Genomic DNA, 14,321 nt, shown 5'->3' with positions numbered 1-14,321 from the left:
AGATCACCCTCCTGCCTCTGGTGCGGAGTTTCACATGGCAATGCCTGAACGTTGCTACTCGAGTTCAGAAATGCTAAAATGTGAAAAAATTGAGAGGCTTAGAACTGAGGGAACATTTTTTTGGAGAAGCTTTTGCTATAGGGCATGTGCGCTCACCAGAGACACACACACAGAGAGACAGAAATCGAGAAATCACGCCCCAGGGGAGATGGCCACACACGCAATCCCTTCTCCATTCTTCTCTCGGCATCTTGGGCATGCACACACACCCGCCCGGAGTTGTTTAGGCCACAGGGTCCGGGACTCGAACCATGGTCAGCTACATGGGAGTCCAATGGCATAGCCATTACACCATCTGCTGGTCCTTTGAGGGAACATTTTTTAAATGCGGAGAGACCGAAGTTTCTTTTTTTTCTTTTTTTCAGGGGTGTGTGCCTTCGGACTGGCAGTGAAAAACAAAGAGGGTTAAGAAGGGACTCTTGGCTGAGGACAGGCCACGATTGTGTGGAGTCCAGTTTGGAGACTTCCAGAAAGTAAGGAGATGGAGTGATTGCGGCTCGGCCCTCCGGCTCCGCCCCTTTCTCGTGGAGCCCCGCCCCGCCTGCGGGCTGAGGGCAGGGCCCCGCCGGGTTCCCGCCTCCCAGAGCCCAAGTGGGCGGAGTTGAGGATGATGGGAGGGATATTTTAGGAGGCTGGGGTCCCGATGACGGCATCCGAGCGCGCCGCGCTGAGGCTCGAAGCCTGACTGCCCGACCTTCCTGGCACCGGGTAAGGAGCGTATGGGCACCGGACCGAGTCCGGGGCGAGGACCCGGGTTGGTGGTTGGGAGCGGGCGCGCGTTCTCTCCTCTGCGCAGACCTGGGCCGGGCGGCGCCGGAGCGGGCAAACCTGGGGAGCCCTGACCCGGCACCAGGACCGCTGTCCCCCTGCCTGTCTACTTCCCAGGCCCCTGAGGTCTTCCCTGAGCGAGTGGGCCCCCTCTTGCCCAAACCTGCGGGCGAGGCCGGCGTCTCAGGCCTGGACGTGAGAAACGAGCGCCGAGGCGTTATCGCGTCTTCAAACTTTCCTGGAGCCCGTGTCCCGAGCCCGTCGTCTCCTCTCTCGGGGTCTCCGCCCCCGGCGCGGGCTCACGCCTGTGCACTAGTCCGGGCGCCTTCGGTGCGCCCTGCATTGTGTGTCCTGAGCAGGGCCCGGAGAAGCCGGGACCAACGGGGCTCGAAAAGCTCACGGAGCGGGCGGTGCGCCAAGCCCCCCGGTCGTATCGCAAGGCTGGGTGTGCCCGGGGCCGGACTCCCGACACGGCCTGAATGGTGGAATGCGCGAAGGGGCTCGTCAGTAAATAAGGTGCGGCGTGTTAGGAGGGTGCGGTAAGAGGACAGAGCATGGGGTGCTTCCTTGGATGAAGCTTGTTGATGACTATCTAGTGGGCAGAGTCGGACCTTGTGCTGGGGACGGAGGGAAGGTTCCTTCTCGCTCCTAGTCTGAGAAGCGGAACTACACAGGAGTGTGTGTGTGGCGGGGTCGTGGGTGGGTGCACACAGAGCAGTTGCGCTTTCCTGGCTCCCTGAAGACGGGGCCGGGGGGGGTGTGTCCAGCCTTGAAGGTTTTGGTAACCCTGAGCAGTTGCAGACAGGGACTGGTGAGGAAAAGACGGGTTCCAAGAGCAGTGAGGGCAGGCAGGGGGCCTGTTTCAAGACTTGTCTTTTCCTGTTAAAGTTTTGAATCCCAGGTGCAGTGGGGAACCTTTTTGGGAGGAGGGTTAAGCAAGTGGGTGATGTGATTGTATTTGCATTTTTAAAAAATTTGTGTGCTATGGTCAGCGAGAAAAGAGAAAGCACCCCCAGGGCCATGGTCTCGCTTCATTTCCTTCTCCTCTATTCTCCTTTCAGAATTGTGGGCATGCACTCACGTGGCCAGTGTGTTTTTTAGGCAGCCAGGTGGGACCCAGCTGCTCATGCATCCATCTGGCCTGCATTTACAATTTTGAAAACCTCCCCTAATAGTGGGCTGGGAAGAGGCAAGGAGACACAGCTGTTAAGAATCCTCCCTGCAGGGACCAGCAGTTAGCGTAATGGCTATGTTGCTGGGCTCCCACGTAGTCGACCGCAGTTCGAGTCCCTACTGGTGGCTTAAACTCACGCTGAGCACGTGGGCGTGCCCAAGATCCCAAGAGGAGAATGGAGGAGAAGGGATTGCAGCGTGGCCATCCCCTCTGGGGGGTGATTTCTCACTTTCTGTCTCTCCGTTTCTCTCTGTCTGGTGAGCGTATGCGCCTTATAGTAAAAACCTTTCCAAAAAAAAAAGAATCTTCCCTGCAGGATGTAAGTGGCCAAGACCAGGGCTTTGGCAACAGAAGAGGAGCAGCAGGTGAGAGGTTTTATTTATTTATCTTTCTACGTTGTGCACTGTGCTTACTGGAGGGGAAGGGAGTGAGAAAGCACCCTTCAGGGGGATGGCCACATCACAATCCCTTAATTCTCTCAGGATTTGGGGCATGTGCATGCATGTGTGCACATGTGCATATTTTTGAAGCCACTGGGTCTAGGACTTGAACCACACAGTTAACCATGTGGGATCCAGCTGCTTTAACCTCCCCCCCACCTGCTGACCCTAAGGTTTCTCTCTCTCTCTCTCTCTCTTTTTTTTTTTTTTAAGAATTACTTATTTAATTTCCTTTATTCATTCATTTACTTTTTAAAAATTTGACCAGACACACAGAGAGAGAGAGGGAGGGAGGAAGCAAGAAAGCAAGTCCCCATGTCCAAGACTTGAACCCTGGTTGCCCATGTTGGAGAATCCAGTGCCTTAAGCACCATGCCACCTGTTCCCTGGTTTCATTTTCATAACAGTTTGTTTATTTGAGCAGAGGGTAGGGAGACTTCATCCCCAACAGGATCTTAACACCATGTTCTACAGCAGCCCTAGCCAGCCTAACCCTTCCGCAACCCAAAACCTATCGCTAACCAAAACCCTTCACCTAACCTAAAAACTAACCCTAACACTCACCGCCAACCCTAGCCCTGACCCTAAATCTAACCATAACACTCACCCTACGGTCACCCTAACTGTAACCCTAACTCTAGCTCCTAACCCGAAACAACCCCTAACCCGGACCATAGCCCTAAACCAAACCATAAGCCAAACCCCAACCCTGACCCTAACACTCCCCCCAACCCTAACCCTCAATCTAACCCTCACACTAACCCTTCTGCAGCCGGAAGCCTAACCCTATGTCTGACCCTATCGCCTCATGCTAACTCTGACCCCTGAGCCTCAACGTACCCCTTCTCCCCTACTTCAGCCTAGCCTGGACCATAACCCTACCCCTAACGCTCAACCCAACCCCTGACCCTGAACCTAAATTTAACCCTAACACTAACCCTCCTGTAAGCAGAATCCGAACCCTAACCCTACCCCAACCACTAACCCTAACTCCTGACCCTAACCGTAACAGTAACCAAAACCATCCACCTAACCCAAAAACTAACCCTAATCCTCACCGCTCACCATAGCCCTGACCCTAAATCTAAACATAACACTCACCCTACAGTCACCCTAACCCGAAACCCAACTTCTAACCTGGACCATAGCTCTAACACAAACCATAAGCCAAACCCCAACCCTGACCCTCAATCTAACCCTCACCCTAACCCTTCTGCAACTCGAAACCTAACCCTAAGCCTGACCCTATCGCCACCCCACCCTAATTCTGACACCTGAGTCTCACCGTACCCGTTCACCCCGACTTCAGCCTAGCCCAGACCCTAACCCTACCCCTAACCCTCAACCCTACTTCGGACCCTAAACCTAAATTTAACCCTAACATTTACCCTCCTGTAAGCAGAACGCGAACCCTAACCGTACCCCAACCACTAACCCTCACCCTAACTCCTGACCCTAACCGTAACACTAACCAAAACTGTCCACCTAACCCAAAAACTAACCCTAACCCTCACCGCTCACCCTAGCCCTGACCCTAAATCTAACCATAACACTCCTCCTACCATCACCCTAACCGTAACCCTAACCCTAGCCCCTAACTTGAAACCTAACCCCTAACCTGGACCATAGCCCTAACCCCAACTATGACCCTAAAAGTCCCCCCTAAACCTAACCCTCAATCTAACCCTCACCCTAACCCTTCCACAACCCTAAACCTAACCCTAAGCCTGACCCTATCGTCCCTCCCTAACCCTGACCGCACTGTACACCTTCACCCCAACTTCAGCCTAGACCGGACCCTAACCATACCACTAACCCTCAACCCTCCCCGGACCCTGAACCTAAATTTAACCCTAACACTCACCCTCCTGTAAGGAGAACCCGAACCCTCACTCTAGCCCCAACCACTAACCCTCACCCTAACTCCTGAACCTAACCGTAACACTAACCAATACCATCCACCTAATACGAAAACTAACCCTAACCCTTACCGCTAACCCTAGCCCTGACCCTAAATCTAACCATAACATTCACCCCACAATCACCATAACCATAACCCTAAACCCTAACCCGAAACCTAACCAATTACCCAGACAATAGCCCTGACTCAAGCCATCAGCCAAACCCCAACTCTGACCATAACACTCCCCCCTAACCCTAACCATCAATCTAACACTCACCCTAACCCTTACTCAAGACTAAACGTAACCCAAAGCCTGACCCTATCGTCCCACCCTAAACCTGACCGCTGAGACTCACCGTACGCCTTCACCCTGACTTCAGCCTAGCCCGGACCCTAATCCTACCCCTAACCCTCAACCCTACCCCGGACCCTGAACCAAAATTTACCCTAACACTCACCCTCCTGCAAGCAGAACCCGAACCCTAACCCTAGCGCCAACCACAAACCCTCACCCTAACTCCTGACCCTAAGTGCAACGCTAAAAACCCTAACCCTAACTCCTGACCCTAAGTGCAACGCTAACCAAAACCGTCCACCTAACCCGAAAACTAACCTTAACAGTCACCACTAACCCTAGCCCTGACTCTAAATCTAACCATAACCCGCACCCTACCATACCCTTAACCGTAACCCTAACCGTAGCCCTAATCCAAAACCTGACCCCTAACCTGGACCATAAGCCTAACCCAAACCATAAGCCAAACCCCAACTCTGACTCTAAAAGTCCCACGCTATTCTTAACCCTCAGTGTAACCCTCACCCTATGCCTTCCACAACCCTGAACCTAACCCTAAGCGTAACCCTATCGTCCCAGCCTAACCCTGACCCCTGAGCCTCACCGTACCCTATCACCCCGACTGCAGCCTAGCCCGTACCCTAATCCTACCCCTAACCATCAGCCCTACCCTGTACCCTGAATCTAAATTTAACCTAACACTCACCCTCCTGTAAGTAGAACCTGAACCCTAACCCTAGCACCAACCACTAACCCTCGCTCTAACTCCTGACCCTAAGTGTAACGCTTACCAAAACCGTCCACCTAACCCAAAAACTAACCCTAACCCTCAACGCTAACCCTTGCCCTGACCCTAAATCTAACCATAACCCGCACCCTACCGTACCCCTAACCGTAACTCTAACCCTAGCCCTCACCAGAAACCTGACGCCTAACCCGGACCATAAGCCTAACCCAAACCATAAGCCAAACCCCAACCCAGAAGCTAAAACTCCTCCCTAAACCTAACCCTCAATGTAACCCTCACCCTAACCCATCCGCAACACTAAATACAACCCTAAGTCCGACCCTATCGTCCCACCCTAACCCATGAGCCTCACTGTATGCCTTCACCCCGACTTCAGCCTAGCCCAGACCCTAATCCTACCCCTAACCCTCAACCCTACCCTGGACTCTGAACCTAAATTTACCCTAACACTCACCCTCTTGTAAGCAGAACCCGAACCCTAACCCTAGCCCCAACCATTAACCTTCACCCTAACTCCTGACCCTAAGCGCAACGCTAACCAAAACCGTCCACCTAACCCGAAAACCAACCCTAACCCTCACCGCTAACCCTAGCCCTGACCCTAAATGTAACCATAACCTGCACCCTACCGTACCCATAACCGTAACCCTAGCCCTCACCCAAAACCTGACCCCTAACCCAGACCATAAGCCTAACCCAAACCATAAGCCAAACCCCAACCCAGAAGCTAAAACTCCTCCCTTAACCTAACCCTCAATCTAAACATCACCCTAACCCATCCGCAACACTAAACATAACCCTAAGTTCGACCCTATCGTCCCACCCTAACCCTGACCCATGAGCCTCACTGTACGCCTTCACCCGGACTTCAGCCTGGCCCGGACCCTAATCCTACCCCTAACCCTCAACCCTACCCCGGACCCTGAACCTAAATTTACCCTAACACTCACCCTCCTGTAAGCAGAACCCGAACCCTAACCCTAGCGCCAGCCACTAACGCTCACCCTAACTCCTGACCCTAAGCATTACACTAACCAAAACCGTCCACTTAACCCAAAAACTAACCCTATCCCTCACCACTAACCCTAGCCCTGGCCCTAAATCTAACCATAACCCGCACCCTACCATACTCCTAACCGTAACCCCAACCCTACCCCAAAACCTGACGCCTAACCTGGACCATAAGCCTAACCCAAACCATAAGGCAAACCCCAACCCTGACCCTAAAAGTCCCACCCTATTGCTAACCCTCAGTCTAACCCTCACCGTAACCCTTCCACAACACTAAACCTAACCCTAAGCCTGACCCTATCGTCCCACACTAACCTTGACCCCTGAGCCTCACCGTACCTCTTCACCCCGATTTCAGCCTAGCTCGGACCCTAATCCTACCCCTACCCCTCAACCCTACCCCAGACCCTGAACCTAAATTTATCCTAACACTCACTCTCTTGTAAACAGAACCCGAACCCTAGCGCCAACCACTAACGCTCACTCTAACTCCTGACCCTAAGCGTTATGCTAACCAAAACCGCCCACCTAATCCAAAAAGTAACCCTATCCCTCACCGCTAACTCTAGCCCTGACCCTAAATCTAACCATAACCCGCACCCTACCGTACCCCTAAACGTAACCCTTACCCTAGCTCCTAACCTGAAACCTGACCCCTAACTCATACCATAAGCCTAACCCAAACCATAAGCCAAACCCCAACCCCGAAGCTAAAACTCCCCCCTGAACCTAACCCTCAATCTATTCCTCACCCTACCCCTTCTGCAACAGTAAACGTAACCGTAAGCCCGACCCTATCATCCCACCCTAAACCTGACCCCTGAGCTTCACCATACGCCTTCAGCCCGATTTCAGCCTAGTCCGGACACTAATCCTACCCCTAACCCTCAACCCTACCCTGGACCTTGAACCTAAATTTACCCTAACACTCACCCTCCTGTAAGCAGCACCCGAACCCTGATGCTAGCCCCAACCACTAACCCTCACCCTAACTCCTCTCCCTAACTGTATCACTAACCAATACCGTCGTCCTAACCCGAACCCTAAGCATAATTCTCACCCGACCCTATTCCTAAACCTATATCTATCCCTAACAGTAACCATGCCGTAATCCTAACCCTAACCCTTAGCATAGCGTCAAAACCGAACCCTAATGCCTAACTCTGGTCGGAACGCTAATGAAAACCATCAGCCTCACCCAAAAACTAATCCTAACTCTCACCCCTAACCCTCGCCCTGACCCTAAATCTCACCATAAAGCTCACCCTTCACCCCCAACTTCACCCCCAACTTCACCCCCAACTTCACCCCCAACTTCACCCCCAACTTCACCCCCAACTTCACCCCCAACTTCACCCCCAACTGGATCTTGACACCATGTTCTACTGTAGCCCTCGCCAGCTCTGGAGCTCAGGCTCGTGCATGTCTTGGCTACTCAGGGAGGTTTCTGTCTGCTAACCCAGAACCTGCCCATGTATGTCAGCCTTGCTGTGCTACCATCCGGTTTGAGATATTTAGAGGATGGAAAGTGCTAGGATTTGGCAGTGGGATTTTGATTTTGAAAGATCTGTGACTTTTCTGAAGAAGGTGGGGCCAGATCTGATATGACAGAGTATACCCAGCAGGTATTAGGGAATGGCTCCCTGGTGTGGTGTGGTGTGGTGTGGTGCTCTGTGGATGTGTCCTTGTAGGAGATGGCATCGTAGGGAATGGTGCAGCTGGACCACAGAGGCCTCTGGGTACCAAGTCAGGGCCTTCTTTTGCCAGTGATGGAAGCCAGGAAATGTTTTTGTGTAGGACTGAATATGCAAGGGGGGCTTCAAAAAGTCTGTGGAAAGTGGAACTAAAGCATAAGTTTACGGGCTAGCAAGGGGCATGGTGGTTAAGGCACTGGACTGCCATATGGCCAACCTTAGTTCAAGTCCTGCACCTGGTGACTTGAAAATCATGCCGGGCATGTCTATGTACATGCCCAAAAGCCCAAGAGGAGAATGGAGGAGAAGAGGTTGTGGTGCAGCCATCCCCTCTGGGGGATACTTTCTTATTTTCCCTTTCTCTGTCTCTCTCCAGCGAGGGTATGTGGCCTATAACGAAAATAAAAAAATTTTTAAAAAAAGGAAAAAGAAAAGAAAACACTCAAACTGAAATCCATGTATGGTTTTTTTGGGAGAGGTTTTTGCTATACGGTGTATGCACTCACCAGAAAGACAGAAATAGAAAGCTAGAAATCACCCCCCCCCACCGCCCCCGCCCAGGAGGGACGGCCATGCTGCAATCCCTTCTCCATTCTCCTCTTGGGATCTTGGGCACACACGCACACACGCACACACGCCTGGTATGAGTTTAAGCCACCAGGTCTGGAACTCAAACCACAGTCGACTACGTGAGAGTCCAGCAGCATAGCCATTACGCCATTCATTGATCCTGAAATCCATGTATAGTTTTTTAAAAATTATTTCATTTTATTTATTCATTCATTTATTTTAATTTGACCAGAGAGAGCCACAGAAGGAGAGGGAGAGGAAGAGGGAGGGAGGGAAGGAGGGGGAGAAAGGAAGCCACCAGGTCTAGGACTCGAACCATGGTCCTCCATATGGAAGTATCCAGCACCTTAACCATCACGCCACCTGTTGATCCCTCCCATGTATAGTTTTTTTTTTTTTTGGGGAGAGGTTTTTGCTATAGGGCACGCGCGTTCGCCAGACAGACAGAGACAGGAGAGAAATCACCCCCCGGGGGGGTGGCCACCCCGCAGTCCCTTCTCCCCCATTCTCCTCTTGGGATCTTGGGCACATGTGCACATGCGCCTGGCGTGAGTTTAAGCCACCGGGTCCAGGACTCGAACCACGGTCAACTACGTGGAAGTCCAGCAACATAGCCATTACACTAACTGCTGGTCTCGCCCCCATGTATAGTTTTTAACATAACTATACATAAACTTCTTGAAGACAGCTCATATATCACGGTCTTCACAGCATTCAGGAACCAGGCTGGCCACAAGGATTTTTTTTTTTTTTTTGGAGAGGTTTTTGCTATAGGGCGCATGTGCTCTCCAGACAGACAGAGACAGAGAGACAGAAAGCAAGAAATCACCCCCCAGGGGGGATGGCCATGCAGCAATCCCTTTTTACTCGGTTCTCCTCTCGGGATCTTGGGCACGCACGCACATGCGCCCGGCGTGAGTTTTAAGTCACCCGGTCTGGGACACGAACCGCAGTCGACTATGTGGGAGTCCAGCAACATAGCCATTACACTAACTGCTGGTCCCATGGCCACAAGGATCTTATGAACTTTGAACACCCTCCTTTTATTTCTCTAAGGTCAGGACCTGTAGGATCTGGCTGTCACCTGCAGTGTGACTCTAGCCTGGAGTGCAGGTGCTGATGGTCATGGTCTCTCTCTTCACAGGGCCCAAGAGCAGTCTTCCCTCGACATGGGGCTGGAGGCCCAGAGGCTGCCAGCAGCAGAGGAGGCCCCAGTGAGGGTGGCTCTGCGAGTCCGCCCGCTGCTGCCCAAGGAGCTGTTGTATGGGCATCAGAGCTGCCTGCAGGTGGAGCCAGAGCATGGTCGTGTCACTCTGGGGCGTGACCGCCACTTTGGCTTCCATGTAGTACTGGCTGAGGACACTGGGCAGGAGGCGGTGTACCAGACCTGTGTGCAGCCCCTCCTCGAGGCCTTCTTTGAGGGCTTCAATGCCACCGTCTTTGCCTACGGTCAGACAGGCTCCGGAAAGACGTACACCATAGGAGAGGCCAGCGTGGGTGAGTGACTCTGCTCATGGCCCTCTGCCCACTCTGAGGGCTCCGTGGCTCCCTGAATTCCACTCTTGCCCTCTTGCTGCCATTCCCTGTTGAAGCTGGAGATGCTGAGGAAGAGAGAGCAGGTTTCCTAGACAGATCCAGGCCAGGGAGGGAACAACCATGTCAGTAGGCTGGGCAGGGCAGGAAAAAAGGGTCATGGAAGGTGAGTGGCTTTCTCAGCTCTACAGAGATGTGCCATGTTCTGGGACCTCAAAGAATGAAGGGTACAGGAAGTTGATGTGAGTCTGGAGGTGATCAGGATGGCTTCTGACAGTCAGGAATCCTTGTTCTAGTGGGAGTAGTCGGGAACGGGGACTGTTTGTCCTGGAAGAGATGTGCCTTGTCTGCTGCTTAGCTTTTTGTGGGCTGGTTCAGTGAGGCTCTGGGAGCAGAGTTTTGAGAGACGCTTTGGACCAGTTGACGGATATGCGCCCTTTTAAATAACACAAACTGCTTTCTCTTCAGCTACTGCCTAAGTCCATTCAGGCTGCTTATTACACAACATTGTAGCGTGGCCGGCTTAAAACAGATTTATGGCTCACAGTTCTGGGAAGTCGAAGATCAAGGTAGCAGTAGATTCAAGGGCCTGTTTTCTCATAGATACTGCTTTCTCTCTCCAGCCTCATATGGTGGAAGAGAAGGGGTCTGTTTCAGATCTCCTTCATTAGGGCTTAAAGGGCTGCACCCCCATGACCTATTCACCTCCCAAAGATTCCACTTCCTAATACCATCATATTGGGAGGAAGGATTTCCACACGTGAGTTTCGGAGAGACCAAAACATTCAGACCATAGCAGCCACAAAAGCATACTTGCAGAAAATTACAAAAATACAGAAAAACACGTGCACAAAGTAAAACCTCACTTGCCTTTCAGAAATCACTCACCCTATTAGTATTCTAGTTTCTTTCTCTATAAACATTATTACAATAAATGGGACTATACCTATTCTGTTTTTTTTTGAGAGGTTTTATTTATTTTTATTTTTTTAATTAAAAAATTTTTTTAGAATTATTTTATTTAACTTTATTATTATATCATTATTATTTTTCAGTTTGATCAGAGAGAGTGAGAGAATGGAAGTGAGAAAGCAAGCCACCAGGTCCAAGACTTGAACCGTGGTCGGCCATGTGGGAGTCCAGTGCCTTGAACCACCACGCCACTTGCCAGCCCCATGGAGAGGTTTTAGCTATAGAGCGTGTGCGCTCGCCACAAACACGGGGACAGATAGAGACAGAAAGCAAGAAATCACCCTCCGGGGGATGGCTATGCCACAATCCCTTCTCCTCCATTCTCTCAGGATCTTGGGCATGCATGCACATGCACCCGGCATGAGTTTAAGCCGCCAAGTCTGGGACTTGAACTGCAGTCGACTACCTGGGAGTGCAGCGACATAGCCATCACGCCAACTGCTGGTCCCAATTCTTTTTATCTTTTTAAAAGACTTATTTTACTTAACTTTATTTATTTTTAATTTGACCGGAGAGAGAACAGAGAGAAAGTGAGAAAGCAAGCCCCCAGGTTCAGGACTCAAACTGCAGTCGACCATGTGGGAGTCCAGCACCCTTAACTACCACGTCACTTGCTGGCCCCCATCTACCTATTCTTGTATATCCTGTTTTCTTAGCAATGTATCATGAACATTTCTCTGTGCAGGTCAAGCATCCCTAATACAAAAATCCGAAATCCAAAATACTTGAAATCTGAAACATTTTGAGCACTGACATGACACCACAGGGGGTAAATTCCACCTTGCTCTCTGATGTACAACCTTTGTTCCATGCATATATTTATTTTTTTAAGAATTATTTTCTCCTTCCTTCCTTCCTTCCTTCCTTCCTTCCATTTGACCAGAGAGGGAGGGAGAGGGAGGGAGAGAAAGTGAGAAAACAAACCACCAGGTCCAGGACTAGAACTGTAGTCAGCCATGTGAGTATCCAGTCTTAACCACCATATCACCTGCTGGGGCCCTCTTTTTTTCCTCTTATGGGATGTATGACCAGAGAAAGAGAGAAATCAACCCCCCCCCCCCAGTAGTCTGGCCACATCAGTCATTTCTCCTTCAGGCTCCTCTCAGGATCTTGGGCACACATGCATATGTGTCTGGTGTGATTTTCAAGCCACTGGGCCTGGGACTTGAACCACACAGCCAGCCACATGGGAACCATTGCCTTAACTTTAGTGCCATCTCCTGGCCTCCCGTTGCTTTTGACTCTTAAATTCTGTAGTTTTGCCTGATTACTTTGGAGCATGACTGTCCCAGGCTGCCCATCCCATTATGCCTTCACCGCTGCCTTCTCCAGGCTGGAGCCCTAGCTTCTGGGGCAGGGGCCTTGGCGCCTTGGCCATGTCTGGCTGAAAGCAGGGTGGCAGGAGGCCCTGTGCTGTCTCCCCAGCCTCCCTCCATGAGGATGAGCAGGGCATCATTCCAAGGGCCATGGCCGAGGCCTTCAAGCTTATCGATGAGAACGACCTGCTGGACTGCCTGGTGCACGTGTCCTACCTGGAAGTGTATAAGGAGGAGTTCCGAGACCTGCTCGAGGTGGGCACTGCCAGCCGGGACATCCAGCTGCGGGAAGATGACCGCGGGAACGTTGGTGAGGAGCCCTGGGGCCAGGCACCTGGCTTGGCAGGCTTCACCTGCCTCCAGGGGGTGGCTTACTAGTCTAGGGAGGGACTGGTACCCCAAACCTGGACGAGTTCTGCTTCAGTTCCCTCTTCTCCATTGGGTTCAGTATAGATGTTCCTTGATTTATGATGGGGGTTCTGCCTAATAAGCTCATCATGAGTTAAAAATATCTTCAATGGAAAGTGCATTTAATACCCCTAACCTACCGAACGTCAGAGCTTAACCTCTCCTGCCTTCAGTGTGCTCACGACACTCTCCTTAGACTACAGTGGGCAGTCATCTGACATAAAGCCTATTTTTTTAAAAAAAGAATAATTTTACTTACTAATTTTTATTTTAATTTGACCTGAGAGAGACAGGGAAAGTGAGAAAGCAAGCCATGAGGTCTGAGACTTGAACCCTGGTCAGCCACGTGGGCGTCCAGCACCTTAGCCACCACACCATCTGCCGGCCCCCCAAAAAAATTCATGTAATTTATTGAGTTCTGTATTGAAAGCGTAAAACAGAATGATTGTATGGGTGCTCGAAGCTAGGTTTCCACTGAACGCATAGTGTTTTCATACTGTGCCCATCACCGAAACTCGGGGGCCATCTGTCTGGCGCTTTTGTATCCTGAGTGAGAGGGCACTCAGATGGGCACCAGGGGAAGCTGGAGCCCTTCAAGGCCAAACTAGGATGGGCAGGACCCCTGGGCATGGAGAGGGGACTGGATCAGGATCAAGTGGTGGAGGACTGGAGCGGGAGGCCGCCTGGCCCCAGGGCTCACAGCCCGCTGTGTCCACAGTGCTGTGCGGGGTGAAGGAGGTGGACGTGGAGGGCCTGGACGAGGTGCTGAGCCTGCTGGAGGTGGGCAACGCAGCGCGGCACACGGGGGCCACGCACTTCAACCGCCTGTCCAGCCGCTCACACACGGTCTTCACCGTGACCCTGGAGCAGCGGGGCCGAGCCCCCAGCCGCCTGCCGCGCCCTGCCGGCGGCCAGCTGCTGGTCTCTAAGTTCCACTTCGTGGACCTGGCGGGCTCGGAGAGAGTGCTCAAGACCGGCAGCACCGGCGAGCGGCTCAAGGAGAGCATCCAGATCAATGGTAGCCTGCTGGCACTGGGCAATGTCATCAGCGCCCTGGGGGACCCGCAGCGACGGGGCAGCCACATCCCCTACCGCGACTCCAAGATCACTCGGTGAGCCGCCTCCGCGCCTCTGGCCTGGTGGGGAAGGGCTTTGACCTCGGGAGTACGGGTGAGGGTCCCTCTGACTTCTGGGGTCTCCGTGGAGCCCCTTCGGGGTGCCGCCCGCTGGCCCTGGTCCTGACTAGCCGCCCCTGCGCGTCCTCAGGATCCTCAAAGACTCGCTGGGCGGCAACGCCAAGACGGTGATGATCGCCTGCGTCAGCCCCTCGGCCTCCGACTTCGACGAGACCCTCAACACCCTCAACTACGCCAGTCGCGCACAGAACATCCGCAACCGCGCCACAGTCAACTGGCGGCCCGAGGCCGAG

General features: G+C 52.3%; 1 protein-coding gene across 1 annotated transcript in view; it reads left to right on the top strand.

Moving 5' to 3' along the window:
* Window positions 1-682: 682 nt before the first annotated feature.
* KIF7 (kinesin family member 7) overlaps window positions 683-14,321 on the top strand; it is a 31,460-nt gene continuing 17,821 nt past the window's right edge. The window contains exons 1-5 of the mRNA XM_027773536.1: window positions 683-768; window positions 9,808-10,160; window positions 12,594-12,794; window positions 13,611-14,004; window positions 14,159-14,320. Of these exons, the coding sequence (XP_027629337.1) occupies window positions 9,833-10,160; window positions 12,594-12,794; window positions 13,611-14,004; window positions 14,159-14,320 (1,085 nt within the window). The 5' untranslated portion in view covers window positions 683-768; window positions 9,808-9,832. The remainder of the gene's footprint in view (window positions 769-9,807; window positions 10,161-12,593; window positions 12,795-13,610; window positions 14,005-14,158; window position 14,321) is intronic.

The sequence above is a fragment of the Tupaia chinensis genome, unplaced genomic scaffold (genome assembly GCF_000334495.1).
Source record: "Tupaia chinensis unplaced genomic scaffold, TupChi_1.0 Scaffold000359_1, whole genome shotgun sequence".
In the NCBI taxonomy this organism is placed as follows: Eukaryota; Metazoa; Chordata; class Mammalia; order Scandentia; family Tupaiidae; genus Tupaia; species Tupaia belangeri.
Note: the sequence above shows the minus strand (reverse complement) of the source record. Positions and strands in the feature narration are given on the sequence as shown.